This window comes from Protopterus annectens, chromosome 1.part0, assembly GCF_019279795.1.
Source record: "Protopterus annectens isolate FY-2018-M chromosome 1.part0, PAN1.0, whole genome shotgun sequence".
In the NCBI taxonomy this organism is placed as follows: domain Eukaryota; kingdom Metazoa; phylum Chordata; order Ceratodontiformes; family Protopteridae; genus Protopterus; species Protopterus annectens.
The window spans coordinates 1,387,368,458-1,387,390,710 of NC_056725.1; the positions used below are offsets into that span (position 1 = coordinate 1,387,368,458).

At 44.8% G+C, this 22,253-nt stretch overlaps 1 protein-coding gene across 1 annotated transcript in view; it reads right to left on the reverse strand.

Annotated features, from left to right (window-relative positions):
- The window catches only part of MDN1 (midasin AAA ATPase 1), a 3,484,183-nt gene that overhangs the window by 786,236 nt on the left and 2,675,694 nt on the right, over positions 1 to 22,253 (reverse strand). The window contains exon 78 of the mRNA XM_044071809.1: positions 7,671 to 7,786. Coding sequence (XP_043927744.1) covers positions 7,671 to 7,786 — 116 coding nt within the window. The remainder of the gene's footprint in view (positions 1 to 7,670; positions 7,787 to 22,253) is intronic.

Sequence of the window (22,253 nt, forward strand, 5' to 3'; positions counted from 1 at the left end):
CTGGTGAAACCTGTACTCAGCTGCGTTGGAGAGATTTGGAAAGAAAACCAGAAGTTCTACGGACTGATTCAAAGTGGCATGGGAGCAGACCTTGGGGACAAAGGAGGGATTAGTACGATGGGACACCCTGTCTTTGTGAAAAATCAGATAAGGCTGTTTTAACAGACAATGCTTGCAATTCTGACACCCGCCTGGCAGACATGATAGCCACCAAAAACGTCTTCCAAGACAAAAATTTCAGAGAGGATGAATGAGAAGGCTCAAAGGGTGGATATGTTAATTTAGATAACACAAAATTTAAATCCCATGAGGCCACAGCTTCTTGAACAGGTGGTCTTAAAGTGGCACCTTTAAGGAAGGTTTTGCATAGCTTATGAGACAGAGTTAGAATCTGGGAAACCTAGATGAAAATTTGAAATCACTGCCAACTGAACCCTGATAGTGGCAGCCACAGATCCTTGGTGAAAAAGCTCAGAAGGAAATTCAAAAACCACTGGAATGGAGGCAGTGTAGGGGGTCAACATCCATTTTCTCCACCCAAAGAGAGAATCTTCTCCATTTACTGGAATACAGTCTCCTAGTGGAAGGTTTATGAGAAGACGTAAGGATATGAGTCACGGAAAGCTAGAAGTCATGCAGCCTGACTAGGGATGGAACTGGAGCAGCCACGCTGTCAAATTGAGGGTGTGTAAGGAGGGGTGAAGCGAACCTGACATGTAAGTTAACAGGTTGGAAACTGGGTCCAGAATCCAAGGATCGCCCAGGAGAAGAGGCACAAGGAAGGGGAAACAAACCTGATAAGGCCAGTAAGGAACAAGGAGGATCAGTTTGCTTCCCAGCCGTTTCGCTTTCTGAATAACCTTAGGAATGAGAGGAATGGGAAGAAAAGCATACAAGAGATCCAGGGGCCAATTGTGAACAAGTGCATCTCTGGGTGACTCCCCCAGAGGGGGGATGAGGGAAAAGTAGTTGCCGCATTTGGCATTGATTGGGTTGACAAAGAGATTGGAGCAAGGCTGTCCCCACCTGCGGAAAATCTGTTCTGCTGTTTCCTGTTTCAGAGACCACTCATGAGGCATCAGGATTGCCTGGCTGAGCTTATCATCACGTTGGTCGTCCCTGGAATGTCCGTTGCCACCAGAAAATGCTGGGAAGATATCACCCATTTCCAAACTTGCATGGCCTCTCGACACAGTTGGTAAGATCTGGTTCCGCCCTGTTTGTTGATATACCATACTACCGACATGTTGTCCGACTGCACTACAATAGTCCCCAGAGGAAGAAAGTCATGAAGTGCTTGCATCAGGAGCACCGCCCTTATCTCTAGAATGCTGATATGTAGGTGAGCCTCATGATCTTGCCATGTGCCTTGGACAGTCCTGCCTAGATAATGCCCCTTCCCCTATATGTGAGGCATCCGTGGTCACAGTGGCAACAGCTTGGTGAGGAACAAAGTGCTCATGGTCAGTTGATTGGGTAATGTCCACCAAAGGAGGTCCTTCTTGCAAGATTCTGTCAGCAGAATGTGATGAGATAATGGAAGGTGCTGAAAAGATCATTGGGACGACAGAAGCCACTGAAGAATTCTCATGTGTAACCTGGCTAGTGCTACTAATAGCATGGTGGAAGCCATAGTCCCAAGGAGCTGCAGAATAATCTTGGCTTTGACCCTTCGTAAGTGGAGAAGGCGCTGAATTTGATGAACCAGGGTCTGTACCCTTTCGGCAGGAGGACGAGCCACCATGTTTACTGTGTCTATCTCTGCGTCTATAAAATTCACAGATTGAGAGGGCAATAAGGCAGATCTTTCCCAATTTATAAAGATTCCCAACTGGGCTCAAAGCTGAAAAGTAGCGTCCCTGCTCTGAAGTAGTAGATGCCTGGTGGGGGGCAATCAGCAGCCAGTCGTCCAAACACGGAAACACCTGGAATCCTCGACATCTCAGGTGAGCTGTCACTACTGCCATACATTTGGTGAACACCCTGGGGGCTGTGGTGAGACCAAAGGGCAGAGCACGGAACTGGTAGTGACTGGCTGCCAGTCGGAAGCATAGACGACTCCTTGACGCCCTGTCCATTTTTATGTGGTAGCAGGTGTCTTGGAGATCTACTGAGCACATCCAATTGTCTTTACCTAACAATGGGAGTATAGACTGCAGTGTTACCATCCGGAACTTGTCCTTCTTTACTGATTAGTTCCATCTGCTGAGATCCAGAATGGGCCTCCAATCCCCTGTATGTTTTGACACTAAAAAGAATCTAGAGTAAGTTCCAGATCCTATTTGGTCTGCTGGGACGGTTTGGATGACTCTGACTGCAATGTGTTGACCTCCACAGTTGCCTGATCCCGGTGATTGGGTGGAACATCTGGGATCTTCTTGGGAACAAAAGGTGGAAGAGAAAAGGGTATGACATAACCTCTGGTAATAATTCTTTGTACCCACTTGTCTTGAGTGATACTTAGCCAGGCTTCTGGATACAAAGAAATGTGACCCCCAACCGGCCCCAGAGAAGCACAGTCGGGCCCCACATCAGGAGTGCTGGTAAGGCCGGCCCCAAAAGGAATCGCGACCTCCCTGGTTTTGCGGACCACCCCTGCCTCTAGGGCGACGCCTGCCATTTCCTCCTCCGCTGGAGTCACCCTGTGCCTCCTGGAAAATCCTCTTGGACTTCTTGAGCCACATCTTACCACCCCCTCTGATCCTTAGGGTATGGTCTAGATGGAACAGTAACATGTACCCCACGGCAGAGTGTTTTTTTCCTTCTTGCTCACACCGGGTGAGTGTGTCCTTTACCTTGGATCCAAACAATGAGGAACCGAAGGGGGCGTTGGTAAAGGTAGACAAACGGTTCCACAAAGTTACACACACACATCCAGGAATGACGCCTTTGGGAAATTCCTGAACCCGCTGCTTAACTCACTCCATCGGCCGCATACAAAATAAGCCGCATAGAAGAGTTGACGATAAGAGTTCAAGGTGGACAACTGGGCAGAAACCTTCTCAGGGACTCCCTCAGTACATGTACCTTGCAAAGAGTCTGCTAACTCTAAGGAGATCTCTGTGAAGCCTTGTAAACTGAGTAAGGTAATTCAGCGATCTAAGGGTAAATGCCGCTGATGAAAAGATACACTTCCCGTATCTGTCCATTGTTCGAGACGCCTTATTCGGTGGATGAACAGAAGTTGTCGCAGCTAGTTCCTTCTTAGTGGCCGCCACCACCATGGCATCTACAGGCACACCTTTAGATAAAAAGTCTTTTCCTGGAGGGAAAGAAAGGAACTTGTTTGGTCTACTGGGGAATGGCTCCACAGCATCAGGAGTATCCCACACCTCTCGACTGACTAAATCCATCAGTTCGTTGAAGGGTGGAGACACCCAAGAGGCAGAAGTTTGAGACCTGAAAGCCTTCAGGTACACAGTCTCATCAAAGGGGGTGACAGTGGGACAGCCACACCTCTGTTTAAGGATTTCCAGAATGTCTACGAAGGAGACATCATCAGAGGATGACTTGGGGGACCCTTCTGACTTCTCAAGGTCAGTGTCAGATGTGAAAGACGCACCCTGGGAGTCAACATGCTTCCTCTGGTGGCTCCTCAGAAGGACATTCTGGGGAGGTCTCGGAAGAGTGGGGTCACCAGCCGGTGGTTCCTGAGGCTGAGGATCTCTGCTGTCGCTGGAGGGAGTAGGAGATGAGACAGAAGTAGGTGCTATAGGGGGAAGAGTGCCGGTACCTCTGGTAGGAGCTATCGGGACAGCACACTCATCATCTTGAATGCCGACCTCTCCGCCTCTGAGGACCTCCCCGGCTCTGAGGAGACCAAGGATGTCGTCGGCTCAGAGATAGATGTAGGGTTCGAACTCACCTTAGCCGACGTGCTGAGAGAAGACTCAGAACTGAAGAAGTTCAATTCCAAGCATTCCTGTCGGGGCCGACCAGAGCGCTTCGGCCCCTGTACACTATGGACGGCACTGAAAGTGTTGGAGCAGAACTTGGCTCCGAAACAGCCACAAGGGGAGCTGGAGTCGAAGGATCCACCAGTGGTACCAAACACTCTGGCTCCGAAAGACCAGCATGGCTCAGAGGAGGAATGATCACAGAGGGTTGAACAGGCTCGAGTGGCTCCAGAGCCAACTGAGTCGGAGCCAACAATTATTTAGGGAAAGCAGACGACTTCAAAAGTCTCAGCACTACCTTCTTCACATCATCTTCCGATAAACTCTTGGAAGACCTGGATAACATAGTAGGAGATCGAGATATCTGAGGTATAGGAGACTTCAATAACAAGGAGGCTGGTAGAGGGTCCATAGACCGGCTTCCGAGAAACAGTCTCAGTAGTCTCAGCGGTTGGCTCCGAAACACTTGGAAATGACCCTGCAATAACAATACTGCTCTCAGTCGGCTCTGAGGTCTGTGGAGCTGATGAGACGGTGGATTTGTCTGTTTTTGAAACTTTAAGAGGTGGCTCCAAGACACCAGCCGGTGCCGGGGAGGACCTCTTAGAAGATTTTGACTTTCCCTTAGTAGATTTAGAGGATGATGAGGAACTAGACCAATCTTCCTTGGAGGAGTGTTTAAGACTACCTTTTAGGATGAGCTTGTTCTTCCTTTCCTGCAACACCCTAGGACTAAATGCATGACAAAATAAACAGGTCTCCTGTAAATGGATGGCCCCTAAACAGTAAACGCAGTTACCATGACCATCCATTAGACACTTTTTGAGAGCACTTAATACACTTCTTAAAGCCGGATGGCTTATGAGCCTTACCCTCTTTAGACATTCTGCGGAATAGGACACACGCACACAGAGAAAGGGAAGGAGGAGGACTAAGTCCTCTAATTTAAATGGGCCTAGCCTTGCAGAAAGGAAAAGACACCACGAGGACTAGGTCCTCTAAGTTAAACAGGCTTAGCCCGGGCAAGGAAGAGATAGGGTCATCTAACTGAAACAGACCCAGAAAGTTAGAAAGTATTGCACACTCTACAGAAACGCAGTAATGAGCGGGAATTCACTAATTCAGGCTTATGCCAAGCACAAACAGAACGTAGTTCTGTTAACAATAGTAGCAATCCAACGAGCTAACAAGCTAATTAACTAGGCTAAATAACAAGCGGAAACTGCCAAAATTCTAGCATCAACACACACAGAATAACAGTGCGCAAAAAGGCGCCTATGCTACCAATCTAGAAAAAAACAGTACACAGGATACCAACTAAGTAAGAAAAGGCCAAAGGCCAAAAATTGCATCAAATGGTGCAAGTAAAAGCTGACAACTCTAAGAACAATAACTATGCCAACTGATTACTATAAGCAGTAACAGCTTTGACTATATTTAACTATTTTAAACTAAACAGCCAAGAAATCTTTGTAAAAGTGGAAATAAATGCAATCAATTAGCCAGAGCCAAAAAGAAGCACAACCAAACTAGTCGACGTGGCAAACAAGATCTGGGGATTGTATTGGTGCACCATGGGATACCTACCTAGCCACGAGCCAACCAGAAGTCTTCCAGCTTGTAAATAGGCCGAGTTGGAGCTGAGGATCGGCTCCGATCCCATATGTAAGAATGAAGGTGAGATCGGACTACAGAACATCTTCAGTTTCCTAGTACAAGTCATAAAACACTTTGGAAAAGCTGTACAACTGTTTAAAAGCAGTACTAAGCATTCAAACACAGTAGTTAGAATTTCCAGATAAATTAAAAGTAGTAGTGAACAGTTCATTAAATAAAAAGTTAGCACACATTAACACTTATTTTATATACATCATAAACACCTATGTGATGTGGAATGTCACACCTTTAGCACCCTATGCACATCTTGCATTTTAGAGCATTTTCTGAAACAAACTTAAAAAGCACAAGATAAACAAATGTAAATATTTTGTGAACAATAAAGTCATTAAAACTGTACAAATAGCAATGCTTTCAGTATTATTTGCAGTAATAGTCTGTACATTCATAGTCTTTCCATAAGTAGCATAACATATTACAATGTGTACAAACTCCAAATTATATTTTTGTTAAACTTTCAGTCATGTCTTAAACTGTTCTACCTACATTGTTGAACATTTTTGTTAACCAGGAATAAGCTTTCATATGACAATTCCTATATGAATGCATGTGTATTGAATTATTTACAGAAATATAAAAACATATGCTTACTTGTATAATTAGCAATACAAATAACACTGAATATAGCCAAGATGTGCAACTTAACAGTGCAAATATCAAAGACAGTTTTCTTCAATAACATGCAAGGTTTCACCTGATGTTACGCAACAGTCTGTCACATTTTTTTAAGTATTAAATAGCTAAATGTTTATTTTCATAATTAATAAATAACTAGCAACATCTCAGTTACAGTGGGATATAAAAGGAATCTGATGATGCATTTTACTGTATCCCACCATGCCCTTCAATAACCGGGCTCTCAGTTATGAAAATACGAACAAATATGAAAATATGAATGAGTGATTGTTTATCTAGGATATCCTACAGCAGAGAAATTAGTGCCATTTTGTAAACTCTTTGGACTTTCTAGTACAGCCTATTTTTAACTGATAAGGCAATTAGTTAAAGAATCAAGGCCCAAAAACAAGGTCTGGATGCCATAAGTCATTATGGTGTGAACTGGAAATATACATAAATGGCTTTAGCAGGCTTGTGTGAGATAGACATATACAGATATACATCCATATCAACATCTATCTACATATCTATAAATATATATCTATAAACCTATATCTAAATATATTTATATCTGCATCTCTCTCATATATATATATATATATATATATATATCTACAAAAAAAAAGAAAAATGAGCCAAATATTGACATTTGCAAGGTCAACCTCAAATCTCATTTTATGCAAAACAAACTTTTTTTTTTTTGCAGCAAGCAAGCCTCCTCCCACCCCCTGCTAATTATATATATTAACTCCAAGACTGCACAATCTCGGAGAAAGGGCAAATTTCCCTACTCCACGATCTATTGTGATCTTATACACCTGTTGACCATATGTGCAGCTGACTACATTTTGTTGAATAAACAGATGTCGAACAAAGGGGGATTCAATTACATTCAGTTTCCAAATAAAGAAATCAAACGTATATAATAAAGAGGAAGGGAAGTTCCCAAAGGGATCTCATCTGAGCCTTGAAGCTGTAATCCACAAATGCAGACTGCCAAAGAAATTCAAAAGTGAGAGTCCTATAGCTGGCACTAAAAGACTGAACAAATGACGAGGCTTCCCCAATGGAAGGAACTTGGATCCCTTATCACATGGAGTCAGAGGACATGATGCTAAGCTCTGGAAAGCTGCCAGCATGGGCTTGTGCAAGCATAAAACCCATATGCCACTGAGAAGGTGTGAATGATAAACATCTACAGAATTGCTGGACTGGACTTTGAGAAACATCTTCCAGCATCCATAAGGATAATGCCAAGACTGGTCCAGGACACAACACTAAAACTACACAAATAAAAGCTTTTCTTGCACAAACCAAGCTAATAATACAATGACATGACATCCTGACAGACGTCCTCAAAAAGATGAATACATTCTATTAACTGACAGACCATCCAAACTTTGCTGTTGTCTAATCAGTCATTTTAAATGTAAGTCGCACATTTTGTTTCATAAATAAGGAAGACATACACAAGGTTACCTGAGGTAAGCCCACTGCTCTGTTAACGTGGTCAGTGCCCTCCTTTGTTGGATCAGCAGCTTCATGAGATGAGCTGTAAATCCTTTACATCTTTCAGTATTCCCAAAACCAAGTTCCTGAAATAAATAGTTATACGTTAGACTGCTGGGAAGACGGCTTTAACTTTTTTCATGTACAAGATAATAAAAAAAGAATGCCCTTCTGCATTACACATTCCACCAAGAGATATATAGCAGCTATTTTCAAGCAATACAATCTTAAGGCAGCATATGACTCAAGTATGGCAGTACATCCAGTACTCCTTTTAGCATTTGCAACATAATTTACCCCACAGCTCTAGTCAGGAAGCATCTCTCAAATGACTAATTATGTCTTACCTGAAACCTGTCAATTAAGTACCAAGATAAACTGCTCTCCAATAGAAACATGCAGATTATCAAAAACAGAAATGAAGTCTACTACAGAAAAAAAAATGCTTCAATAGCTTGGGAACAAAGTACAGTACCATCATTCTGAAGTCAACAATTTTTACAAGATTTCCATAACCAGCTAAGTCCAAGACACTAAGCATGCAACCTGTAAATTATTTGACTTGTTTACAATTGAAAACAAAATATCATAAAAAAATGGACTGCTCACTGTAAGCAATTTCAACAAGTAGGTCACAATCTTTGCTTTCATGCAGTGTTATTTAGTAGTATTTTGGCAAGCACTGTATCTATGGATTCACAAGTTGCTACCAACTCCACTCCAAGCAAAGCATTACCTGGCTCACATAATCAGGTCAACATCCCAATGCTCAGAATTGCCCTTCTCCAAGAATACCATTAAGAACAGCTAGCTTAGACAAATGAAGCAAGAGTGAGGTTCGAAGGGGGCATCAAGACTAGGGATACAGTCACGATGTAGGCAATATTTTTTTGTGGCTTAGAATCATTAAGGGCTTGCATGTGAATGAAGGTTTATGGGAAAACTAAAGTCTGGTTGGCCTTATCTTTTAAGTGGTACATCAGGAGTGTCAGCATAAGAATATTGGGGCTGTACCACAACTCTTCATGCCTATACTCCCCAACTTTGAAAACATAAGCCATCTAGTGCTCAATCTACACACTACTTACTCTACCCAATGTCAGCACTTACAGTAGCCAGGCCAATAATCAACTTTGACATGCCAGCAATGAAGACAGAAATTCTACAGTACGCCAGCAATCTGGCTAGCACAGGGGTTCCCAAAGTATGCGCCACGGCGCCCTGGGGAGCCGCGGCTTCCTCACAGGGGCACTGCAAATTAATAAGCTTAGCCGCAAAATAAACAGAAAACTAATAAGCTTAGTTACTAAGCTTATTAGTTTGCGGTTTATTTTGCGGCCGCGCTAAAGGTTACAGGCTACACAGGAGGAGATCAGCTAACCCTAGGTAAAGTATGGCTAAACCTAAAGTTTAGGGAAATGCAAGTGAGCCACCTACTGCATGTTACCAGTAAGTGAAAAGATGATTTCTTGATTGTTAATGATCTGCTCAAAAGATTAATAACCTGAAGGTCATAATCAACCCCATACCCTGTGTCTATGAAGTGAAGACCTCAATCATTATGACAAACCCACCCCAGAATACTATAAATTTGATCCGAAGTAGACCAAATATAAAAATCTGGACATTTTATGAAATTCTGGACAGCTGAATTGAAATGTTTGTAAAACAAATCAAGTCCCAGTCATAGCCCTCAACCTTCCATCAACAAAGTGTGGAATACTACCTCTCATAGTGTGGAATACGTATTAATAGCAGATTAACAACTTCAACTACTCAGCTCACAGAAAGATTAAAATATATTCTGTAGTTATACAACATTAGTTTGATAAGTTAATATGATTGTTTTCCATAGAAATCAGTTACAGTTTCTTAGCCCTGAATAGAAACTGCGAAGGACATTAACATTTTCAGAGTCAAAATGAGGAACATTCCTCATGAGGAACGGTCCCAGTTGTATAACAGAGTTTATTTTACTAAGAAAGTAAAAAGAGGTATTCTGTACTCATGAAAATGTTTTATTTCAAAGAATTTAATATTTTACTTGGGAACCTCCCATTTTACCATCTGAAAACCAGAAACCCTAAGCCAGCATCCACACACAAACTAAATGCAGATGACATAGATGGGAAGAACTACTCATGCCAGAACACAAATGTTCAGAGATTCCTCGATTTTGTCAATGCAAACGTTTTGGAACAGCTAAGTTGATACCCCCACAAGAGGTGATAACATATTTGACTTGGTATTAACTAACATGAGTTACCTCTGCAGCATCTCTACAGTATCAACTGCCCTGGTAAAATCCGACCATAAACCGGTCACTTTCAAAGTCACCATCTCCCCCAACCCCCCTCTAGCTAGGGCCAAACAAACTTCTCCAAAGCTCATTACCACCTCCTGAGGGATGGTACACAACAGCTTCACAGCCCCCTCCCCCTCTGTAGGAACTGGCACCAATGTCCAAAACTACACCAAAATACTATACAAGCATTTATATAGATGCATGGAATCAGGAATACCTGATACGACAAAAATCATTCTCCACAAGGAAGAGTAAACCTGTCTGGTGGACATCTGCAATAAATAATCTCTACAACAAAAGGAAAAAATTGCTGTACAGGACCAAGAAGGAGCAGGTGCCCACTTGGAAGCAATCTCTCCTTAGCCTGAACAATCAAATAAGAGCACTAGTGAAATCCTGCAAACTTCAAATTCAAATTGGCCACATCTACTATAGACATCATAAGGCCTTCTTCATATATGTCCGCAATCTAAAAGGAAGCACCCAAATCTGCTCAGAAATGGTGGTCAAGGACACCACATACACAAATGCCGTCGATATAGCCAACTTGCCGGCTGACAGATTCAGCAAAAACTTCAACCCTCTGCCTCCACATCAGTAAATCAGGACATCCCCAGTACTTGACCCCTTCCCCCTTGTATTTAGGGAACAATTCATCACTGCTTTCTCAAAGAAAAAAAATACAGCCTCCATGGGACCTGATAACATCCCAGGCTGCATCCTACATGAACTTAGGTAGGACCTTGCAGCACCATTAGGTGCCCTTATCAACCAAAGCCTGAGTACCGGCTTCATTCCAGCTGAGTGGAGGACAGCCACAGTCTCCCTTTGCACAAAGGTGAAGCATCCAGTGATCCGGGGAACTAGAGACCCATCAGTCTAACTAGCCTGATCTGCAAGGCCATGGAACAGATTACCATGGATCTCATCAACAAGGACATTGGCAACTTCTAAACATTCAATCCCACACAGTTTGGCTTCGTCTAGGAGGAGGTTATGTCTGTTAAATTTGGTCAACTGATTTGAGACTGTCACCAAAGCCATGGACAAGGGAAGACAGTGCACACCGTCTACCTTGACCTGGCCAAAGTCTTCAACATTATTCCCCACTCAGGCACAATAGATAAACTCTCTCATCTAGGCATCAATCTATATGTTACCAGATGGGTAGCAAACTGGCTCTCTGATAGAACCCACCTAGTCAAAATAGGGGAAGCCACCTCAAGCAGACCTGTAATGAGCAGCATACCTCAGGGGGTCAATCTTGGGGCCTCTGTTATTTGGCATATACTTTTCTGAGGTGCAGTCCAAACCAGTGGGATATGGCTGACCAAGTTTGCAGATGACTGCAAGCTGGGTTGCTGTCATCAATTCCCCTAGTGATGTGGACATCCTCCAAGAGGATCTCACCCAAACAAATGACTGGCGCCAAAATCATGGCCGCAAGCTAAATACCATAAAATGCCTCATCATCTCCTCTGGGGAGAGTGACATCCTCACAAATTATCACATTAATAACTTCCTAAGCACGCAATCAATCAGTTGTGAAGCATGTGGGCACCCAGGTTGATAGCAACCTGACTTTTGACCACCATGTTGCTTCTGTTGTACAGAAAGTGTTTTACACAGCCCACCACATAAGTAACGGAATCTCATTCAGGAACAAGGAGGTCATAACATCCCTGTACTCTTCCCTTATAAGGCTCATTATTGAGTACAACACTCCTTTCAGCATGTACCTCACAAAGCACATGCAGCAGCTGGAGAGATCAAAGAGGTTCCTCCCCAGGTGAATCCAGGGCCTCTAACATCTACCATACACAGACAGGCTAAAAGCCCTGTACCACTACCTCAGTTTCATACAGATTTCTAAGAAGTGATCTCTGTCTGGCATACAAAGCAATCTCAGACTCTGCCTTGATGGAATTGCTGCATATCCGCAAGTCAAGCTTCACTCAAGTAACCCACATGCGCGACCTCAACCTAGTTTGTGACATCAATAAGACTTGGTGGCAGGACAGATTTGTGTCCCAGACTCCTGCGTCTGTGGAATAGACTCCCTTCTCCGTGTCAAGCAGAGTACCTCATTATCCCTTTTTAAGTGCAACCTGGATAATTGAATGGGAAACAGAAAATACACCCCTGGGATTCCACCTGTGGCCCTGCTGGGCAGGGGCATTGGGTGCTGACTTGTCTAAACATGGGCTAAACTCTTGGCTAGACTTATAAGGGCCTCAGGGCCAATAGCCTAGTAACTTCCTATGATTCTATGATACAATATAACACTTAGAGTAAGAACTGGACCTCAAAAGAACACCAAACCAGTAACCAAGAAGGAAACACCAGGACACGAGGCAAACAAAACTGCAACTTAATTCACCAGTAGTTAAGCGCTTTCATCCAACAGGACTTTATCAGAACTAATGAAACAATAAAATTACCCGCCTTATATACTCTGTTGGACACAAATTAGTGACAATTAAACATTTAAAGTGACGCACATTAAAAAGTAGTCAATATCAGTACACCATTAGGCACCTAAAAGATGCATAAATGAATAATGCATGTAATAAATATTTATGTGTGTGTGTGTGTATAACTCACAGTTCAAACTAAAACAAATATAGTACATAAAACATATTGATTTAGTTACTATTGAGTTTAACCTTCTAAACTTCTAAGCTTTAACAATGGTGCTACTGAACATGCTTCATTAAACCCTGTGAATATTTGTGTATCTAACTCCAATTGCCACAATAATTCCCTGACTAGTAAATGTTCCTCCATAATTCTACCTTGTGTATCCTTCTGTAACTGTTCAATCACCATGTATTTAAAATAATGGTCTGAACAATCCTTTATATGTCTAAATAACGCATTTGATTCCCTACATTTCCTGATGTCCCGTTCATGTTCATACATCCTGTCCTTAATCTTCCTGACAGTTTTTGCTATATAAAAGGCACCATGCAGTGTAAATAACCCAGTTAGTTTCACAACTGAAGTGACCATACACTCTAACCTGCTGTCCATTAAGTGTAACTGTGTTCCCCATAGATATAAATTTACACATAGAGCAATGGTTGTACTTAAACATACCTATTCTACCGCTTTCTCCACCTCGTACATTCTTTGAGCTTCTCTCCATTAACTGTTTAAAACTTAAAACGGATGTAGAATGAAAAACCATGAACATAAGGGGTATTGAACACAATTCTTTTTCCAAAAGGCCTTGACTAAATTGGAAAAACTGGGGGCACAAGCTGCCCCCATTGCCAACCCTTAGCTTGTTTAAACAATTGACCCTCAAAATACAGGAAGTTATTGGATAACACAACGTCCATCAAACTACCCTATACATTAATTTGGTCTTGGCTGAGTAACTGACATTCCACTAAAATGTCCTCAAACCATGTCAAACCTTCTTGGTGTGGAATAACAGTATATAAACTACATACATCTACTGTAACCAATAGATCATTTTGGTTAAACCTAACCTCAGATAATTTATTCAAGAAATCCCAAGAATCCCTACAGAGTTGTGAAACAGTAGCAGCCGGTTCCTTAAGCCAATGGTCAATAAACTTTAAGATGAAATTAAGTTTTACTTCTATTGCCATCAACTATAGGTCTTAATGGGGGGGGGGGGGGTTCGCTTCACTTTTGTGGATTTTTGGAATACCGAAAATCCCTGAAGTCTCTGGACAACTGTCATGCAAGTAATCCTACTCCTCGTTATTAATTTGTCCCTGCATTAACATATCATACAATTCCATATCAATCTTAATATAATCTTACTATAAGCTATATTCCACTGAATTGTCTTTTCGGCTTTTCCTGGTTAGGGGTCGCCACAGCGGAACTCCGGTTCACTAATGATTGGCAGTCGATTTTTATTGCCAGCTCGACGCCCAACCTTCAGCCAAGGCATGCCCATTCAAGCATGTCTTTCGGAGGCCACTCGACCGTGGGGAGGACATGATTTTTAGAAATTTTAATGTAATCATCAGTAAGCGATACAGCGTTCATTTTATTGTTGTAGTCAATCAAGTCCATAATGACTACCCCCACCCCCACACAAACACACCTTTGTCTGGTTTCATAATTCTTCATTTTTTATCACTCACAATGTCTATTAGTAATTCTCTTTCATCTTTTTCTTAAATTAAAACATGGTTTGACCAATGGTGTACTGATTGTAGCCCTTATATCTTTGTCACACAACTGTTTGAACATAAAGTGTGGTTCACAGGTGAATTAAACTGACTGCTCCTTTTCAAACATTTCTCTCGGTTACATACATTAACCAAAGAATTAGTTTAGTGTGACAAGGTTGGAAAAAAGCAAGGAAACACAACGTAGGGGTCTTGGGCTGCTAGGGGGAGACAAGTGTATTAATCATATATGTAAAATTAAAAGATAATACAGTCCTGTTTTTATAGAGCTGGATGTCTAGACTAATTACTACTACTAGATAAATTTCACCAAGTTTCACTGGTTCTTTTGTATTCTTTTGTTGTATTTACTGTGACCCAGCACAGCCCGTCTTCCTAAAGGGACTGCAGAGAGATCATCTATGTGATCTCACGGTTTAACTAGCTGCTTCATTTACAGCTTAAAGAGAAAAAAGCCATGAAAGTTACTTTTCTTTGTTTCTACTTCAGCTGTCTAGCTATTCTAGCTGTTTTTGCATATTCTGTTTAATTTTATATTGTTTTAGATGTTTTGAGCCGTTTTATACTATTTTAGTTTTCATCTAATACTGCCTTGCCTGATACTACTAGATACACTTTAATAATGTTTTGTTCTATTTAAATCACTGCCTAGAGTAAAGCTGCTTGGCCAGGGGTGGTAGTCTTATTACAATTACCTGACAGGCAGCCTGACTGATACAAACATTGGGTGATAACAGCACTTGAGCTTCAGATTTCACCTAGTTTTCATTGGTTCTTTTGTTGTATTTACTGTGTGGTGCTGAGTATAGCTGCACACCTAGTAGTAATTCCATTGGGTAGTAAAAGGATAGCCCTCCCCTCTTACACTATAGGAAAGGTACCTTCTTATAATATCAGCAAGTTACTTATGTGCTTGTGCTGAGTTGTATGGGCCTCCTATTAGCTGTACTGATCTGCACAGCCCTAGTACCAATTGCACTAGGCAATGCAGGCTTACAACGAACATATAACCAAGCCCAAGGAAAGTACAGTTGTGTACACTTACCATAAATGCAGATGTTCGAGTGTATTCACTGTTGCAGTCATTACATTCTACTACATCTGACTTTTGTGATATGGATTTTAACATGCCTAGGGTATACAGTCAACAAAAAGAAATCAAAACTAGTACCCTCACAAGAGGTAATACTCCTGGATGCAAGCTTAAATACAACTGCCCAGATGACTTATCTCACTCCAAACAAAGGCAACTGACTACCTATTTCAAGGAAATGGCAACAAAGGCCCAGTTATCTGCAAGAAAAATTCTGCAGGCTTTGGGCTTCATGGCATCCTGCATCTTACTAATTCCATATGCAAGACTGCATATCAGGAAAATTCAATACCACCTAAAAAGTGTCTGGACACAACATTGCCACAGCCTGGAAACAATGATTACTCTAATTCCTTGCCTGCAACAGGAATTTTGATGGTGGGTAAAGGCTTGTCACCAAAACAAGGGACAGTCATTCTCACTACCCCCCGCCAGACAGAGCCTAACGACGGATGCATCAGATTATGCCTGAGGGGCACACATGGCAGGAAGAGACATTAAGGGCACCTGGTCCACAAACCAAAAGCATCTACATATCAATCAAAAAGAGATGCTATCTGTTCAAAATGCCCTGGCAACCTTCAAGGACCTACTTCATCTGGGACAACTACTGATAAAGACAGACAACACCACGGTCATGTGATACACAAACAAGCAAGGGGGCACTCATTCTTACCCCCTGTGCAGACTAGCCATGGCTTTATGGGACACAGCATTGACTTACCAAGTTCATCTGCAGGCACAATTCCTGCCAGGAAAGGAAAATACTCTGGCAGACGAACTAAGCAGAAACCTCATGGATCCCCATGAGTGGCACCTGGATCCACAAGTCTTCAGCATGATAACAATGAAATGGGGACGCCCGGACACAGATCTATTTGCCTCTCCTCAAAACAATCAACTAAAAAGATTCTGCACAAGGACTTATCACAGACAAGCTTGGAATGTTGGCGCCTTATCTTTCAACTGGACAAATCCATCAGTATATGCCTTTTCGCCACTTCCTCTCCTCCCCCAAGGTACTCCTAAAGGTCAGGCAGGAGAAACCAAAAATGATTCTGATTGCCCCAGACTGGCCCCGCCAGTACTGGTATCCGATCTTAAGGAACTTGTCCCAATGCCCAGCCTGGACCTTACCTCAAATTCCTCATCTACTGTCCCAGCAAAACAATCAGATTCTGCACAGCCGACTCAGGACCCTAAACCTGGCAGCATGGCAGATAATGTAGCCATACAAACCACACCTCTCAGTAAAGCTGTGATAAATGTCATTTTAGAAGCCAGAAGGCCTAGTACTAGAAAATCCTATGCTGGGAAATGGAAGAGATTTTGCTCTTGGAACCAAGCTCAATGAACTGATACAGCTGTCCCAAATACTTCAGATTTTACAATATTTAACTGAGATGCTGGACAAAGGTCTATCTTTTTCATCAATTAAAATCCATGCCTCTGCCATTTTGGCTCATTACAATACAGAGCCACCACTCTTCTCTCATCCTTTATTAAGGCAGTACCTCAGAGGAGCCAAAAACTTAAGGCCTCCAAGAACGCCAATACCTGCATGGGACCTCAATTATGTCTTGGAAAAACTCACCTCACCGCCTTTTGAGCCAGCTGCTACTGCGGACATAAAGTTCTTATCTTGGAAAACAGCTCTGCTCCTAGCAATAACTTCCGCAAGACGTGTTTCAGAGCTACAGGCTCTCATGGCTGTGAAACCCTTTATAATTTTCTATCCAGACAGGGTCTCTCTGAGAACAAACCCTACATTTATGCCCAAGGTAGTATCCAGTGTAGCCCTTAACCAAACAATTCATTTGCCAATCTTTTATCCAAATCCACAGAACAAGGGGGAGAAAATTCTGCATTCTTTGGACTTACACAGACAACTTAGATTCTATTTGAACAAAATTAGAAGTTATGTACTCACCATAACGTTCCATCTGAGTAGTATTTCATTGTCTGCAAACCCTGTGGAGGTATCCGATATTGAGATCGATCCGAACCGGTTTCCCTTCCAGCTATGGATCAAGCTCTCAGCTCCTCCCTCACCCATAATGCCCCCTCATGACCTCAGATCGAGATCAGCCAAGCAACAATAAATATAAAAAAAAAACAAAAAAGGTGCAGGCAAAGGAAACTGAAGGGGAGGGGGAGAGGGATGGGGCAGGATGAAAGTTGCAGACAATGAATACACCTACTGGAGCGTTAGCGTAACTCTAAATTAGTAGGATATTGTTGTCTGTGCAACCGTGGTGTGGTCCAGAGTCCCCAGCTACCTTAGGCCATGTGGGCCATCATGGAAGGATATTCGTCAAAGGATGCTCTACCCCTGGATGCCCCATCAACTTATAGTGAGAAATAAAGAGATATGAGATGAATGAGAATAGCTGCAATGTAGAAACATCATCAGAGGAATCCCTAGCCTCCCTAGAGCTGCTGGCTGCTGAGGTGAATACTGACGAGGTGGCATGAGCACCCTCCCCTCCGGGCCTTCCTGACGCAAGCCAAGCCAATGCACTGTGAAAAATGCATCAGACAGAGAAACTTTGAGTTGGGAAATGGAAATTTCTTTTTGAAATTTTTGCAAAACGGCCCAACGAAATTTGGGAATAACCAGCTGTCCTGGTCCTGTTGGAGATAAAAATAAAATCTTGCAGTGAGTGTTAGTCTTATTCACCTTTGTTTTCATACTTTTTGTTTTCATACTTGAGGAAAATGGATTGATTGATGTTTTGATTGATGTTAGATTTAGAGGATTTTTTTAGGAAGGAGTCCTGGGTCCTGGAGGAGGAGGGAGCGGAATGGAGGTTTAGCTGAAGGAGCTTGAGTTCAAGCATAAAGTTGGCTGATGTAATGCTGGCTTTGGCTGATAAAACTTGTAAGGCTAAATTTGAAAGGTCCACTGTAGCCGAGGCTTCGAAGGGGCAGGCCGGGCTCGAAGAGAGGCTGGAAAGGCCCCAAGGAGGAACTGCTATAGGGGGGAGGAGGAAAAGAGAAGTAGGGGGAACTGAGTTTTGCAGAATTTGGCTTGTAAGTTTTGGTTAATTTTAAGACCAATGCTTGATGAGTAGAAATGATAGCCATAGAAATTTTTGATAGACAGTTGAACTTGCACCTGCTCAGAAGTTGAAAATCAAACTGTCTGGAGAAAACCGAAAATCAATCAGAGAGGTGCCGCTCCATGAAGAAAGCGTCTAGGCACCTTGGTAAGCCTTTCTAGTGGATGTCCATTTGCTTTTCACAAAATAGCCTTTACGGGTAAGATACCGGCCTTCCTTATCAAAGAGTGGAACTTAGACATGGGGGTTAACCCTCAAGCTGTCCAGAGGCGGAGGAGCATCAGGGAGCTGAGGGATAGGTCAGGAAGGCAGGATGGAGGATCAAGCAGGATGAATGAGATCTACCTTCCATAGGAGATAGATCTGTCGAGGGAAGGTAGGACAATGAGAATCAAAGGAGAACCCATAGGAGGCAAGAGAAAGAACTTGCAACAACAGAGAGAGAGTGGACCGAGGCTTTCTGAAGAAGTGGCAGCATGCACCAGAGAACTCTACAGGTACCTCAAGAAGACGGGTGGGTGAAAAAACATAGCGCGCGGGTGTTTGAGGGGAGCAAGGGAGGTAGTAAAAAAGGGTTCCCCACGTGCGTGTATGCGAGAGCTAAAATCGCATTGAGAGACCACTTTCGTAGAATATGCTCAAGATGCGACTGAGCTTATCCGCCATTGAGTTGGGCCCACTCGGTATGCGTGAGGAATGACCGCGTTGGTGTCAGTGCCATTCTATGTTCTTGTAGCCTCACAAACCAAAGAGGTAGAGACCTTGTTCCCGCTGCTTGGCCCACCAGACAACAGACAGATTATCGATTGACAAACCTTGTTCCCCTAGGAAGAAAGGGTAAGACCTTGTTCGCTATTGAACTGCAATCATCTCTAGAATTGAATCGCCTGAAGTCCCAAAGGCGAATGCGTTCCGTGCCTTGGAGAACATCCCCATGCAGTGCCTCCCACGCGAACTCCACCGCTCAGTTGGTCACTCTGCCCGGATTGCAAGCCACCTGAGGGCCGGCCCACGTGGAGATCGTGGGCCCGGTAGGCGAGAGAGACGGCTGCAAGTGGGGGGCCAGGCTATGGGGGAGTTATGGTGGAGCAGGCACTGGCCACTGTACCTTGCAGGTAGCTGCAGGATCGCATGAGAGCCTGGCCAGAGGAAGGTACTACCAGCCGAATGGGAGGACCTGGTATGACTCAGGACTGTAGAGGGCAGAACAGAGAATGAATGGAGAATGGCCCGCACCTGGAGCCACTTGGATAGAACTCTGTCCGCCAGAACAAGGCTGCACAGAACTCCTTGTGTCTAGTCACAGAACCAACTCCTACAGCAGTAGTGGGTGCCAGGTTGGGTCCGTTTGTATTTATTGCCTTGCCCAGAAATGGAGCAAGATGGAGAAAGGAGTCTACGGGTTTGTGTAGATGCCTTGTTGGGGATGATGATGCCAGTGGGAGCAGGTAGGGAAAGAACCTGCACCCCCTGAAGCCTCAGGTGGGTTAGAGCAGGCCTAGGAAAGAGGTAAAACACCCCTGAAGCCTCAGGTGGGCCGCTGGAACTGCCCGAACTGAGTAGTGTACTTTGGGCAGCGGACACCCCCAAAGGAAGGACCCGGACCTCCATTAGGATGTGGTAGTGGTAGTGCGGTGAGATCCTCCGAGCACATCAGTGGCATTCTCCCAGGAGGCGAGAATAGGTGTAGAGTGACCATTGAATTTTTCTTTATCTCGAGCCAGATTCAGGCATGAGGTCAAAGTTGGTCTCGGTTTGTTTCTTTTTGGCACTAAAGGTTCAGGAGAGAGAGACCCTGAGGGATTTTGTCTTGGTTGCGAATGGATGTTGGTTTCTCTAAGAAGATGGAGACGGAGTGCTACCTGCTCCGCTCTGGGACCGGGGGTGGGGTGCGTCTAGCTCCTGATTCATAGCCGATGGTGAGAGCCTGCTGCGATATCCTCCCTTTGAATGGAGAACCAGCCCGGTCGGTATGAACCTTTGGGCTAGGTGCCCCAGCGATCTGACGACCTCCCAGGATAGAGCAATCGGATGGAGTGTCCGCTGCCTGTGAACGTTCAGAAAGGCCCCCTGTCCGAAGTTTCAGGCCCGACTGGCCTCTAGGAAGCGTCCTCCCTCCCCTCCTCTCCCACGGAAGGCAGCCTGCCAGAACAGAAGGTTCCCCCTGCCCGAAGTTTCTGGGCCTCCCCTTCTGACCCTTTTGGTTCCCTGTCCTCCTGCCTCTGCCTCCCTTGGCCCAGTTGACGACGGGCTCCGATCTTCGAGCCTTCGACTTGGGTCAGCGTCTGTGGGCAGTCTTGCCAAACCTGGAGAACCATCAGCGAGAGGCGTTCTAAGCAGCCGGAAAGAGCCCAGAAAAATGGCAGTGCGCAGGCACACGAGCGGTCAAACCAAACAGAGGTTCTTGCCCATGGCGCCCTCGCCAAGCGGGAAGTAGCCGCGCCTGACGCTCCAGTGACAGAGTGGCCATTTGGTGGAGTGAAACTCTCTGTCCTGTCCCGAAATGGATCCAGGCCATGCATGCTGCCTAGCCTAGGTCCTAGAAGTAGAGTGACTGCGTGCCCAATGGCGAACAGGTGGGTGGAAAAGATTAAGCGAACTGAATGGAAGCTCCCCCATCCACGATGGATTAAGACTGCTCGTTGACTGGAATGCTTTCACATCCTGAGCCATCCGCTCCAAGGTGGCCGATCATCCCGAACTAGCATCTACAGGCCAGTTCCTCCTCCCAATGGTCCATCAGCAGCTGACCTTGTGGAAAGTTTTATCCATCTGAGTGGTTCCAGCAGGAGGGCTCCGGTTCCAAACAGCCCATCTTCAGAAGAGTCACCCAGGGGAGCCATCTTACAACATGGGTGAGGTAGGCAGGCCCGTTTACGTGCAGGGTGAACCACGGACTTCGTCAGAGGGGGGGCAGACCACTTTCTCCAAGAAGTAGACGGGCTGATGTCTCCGAGAACTGGGACCACGAGTGACGTGGGGAGGCTTCCCCTTAAATGGTCTCCCACCAGACATACGGGCAGACAGGGAGAATGTATGTTCCTCCTTTTGCACGTATGCTGCGAGGCCTCCTCTGGGGGGCTGTCTTTCAGTAAGTCGCAAGCAGCAGTACTCCACCTCCTTTTGCAGGAGCTGAGAAAGGCCTCTGTCCCAGGGGGCTGGATGAGAGCGGCTGGCAGGCAAGAAAGGGAGGCGGGGCGGGCCTCTAAAGGCACAAGTCGAGCCACAGGACCCTCGGACTACATCAAAAGCGAAGAGGCGCCTCCTCGACCAAAGGAGCGAGGCGGCCCAACCCGGGAAAGACGAGGGAGTGGATGGAGCGGCGATCCCAAAAGCAGTCGAAGCTGCGATGCGCTCCGACTGAAGCGGCCCAAGGAGCGACGATCCCCGGATCGGCTTCGCGCCCGGCTCCTTCGGATCCCGGCAGCGTACTTTCGAGGGCATGGTGGGATCGAAGTACCTGATCCCGATCCCAGGCCTCCCCCAGGCCCGGAGGCCGGCTCCAGCTGCTCGAGAGGCAGCGGAGTGAGAAAGAGGCCCGGCACCCTGAAAAAGGGCCCCGGCCTCCCGGAGGGAGGCAAACAGGCTTGCTGTCATCTGGGCCTGGTGGGCTGAGAAGGAAATCGGTCAGATCAAGGGCGAGCTATGGGTCCCCCTCGGCGAGGCTACGGTGAGCCTGACTGCATTCCTCGATAGCCTGCGGGGAGATCCGGGTCTCCTCACATCGACCGGTGAAGCACACAGGGCGAGGGAGAAGAGGGAGGCCTGGAATGCACTAGACTCTGCCTGAGGACACAGAAAGCCCTCCCTCCTCAGGAAGCACAGGGAGCCGTCACTTTCACACAGGCTACCGAGAAACCACTTCCCAGTTTTAAGCGAAGTACAAGAAAAAATTCTATGAGGGTAGAGCAGGGCGCT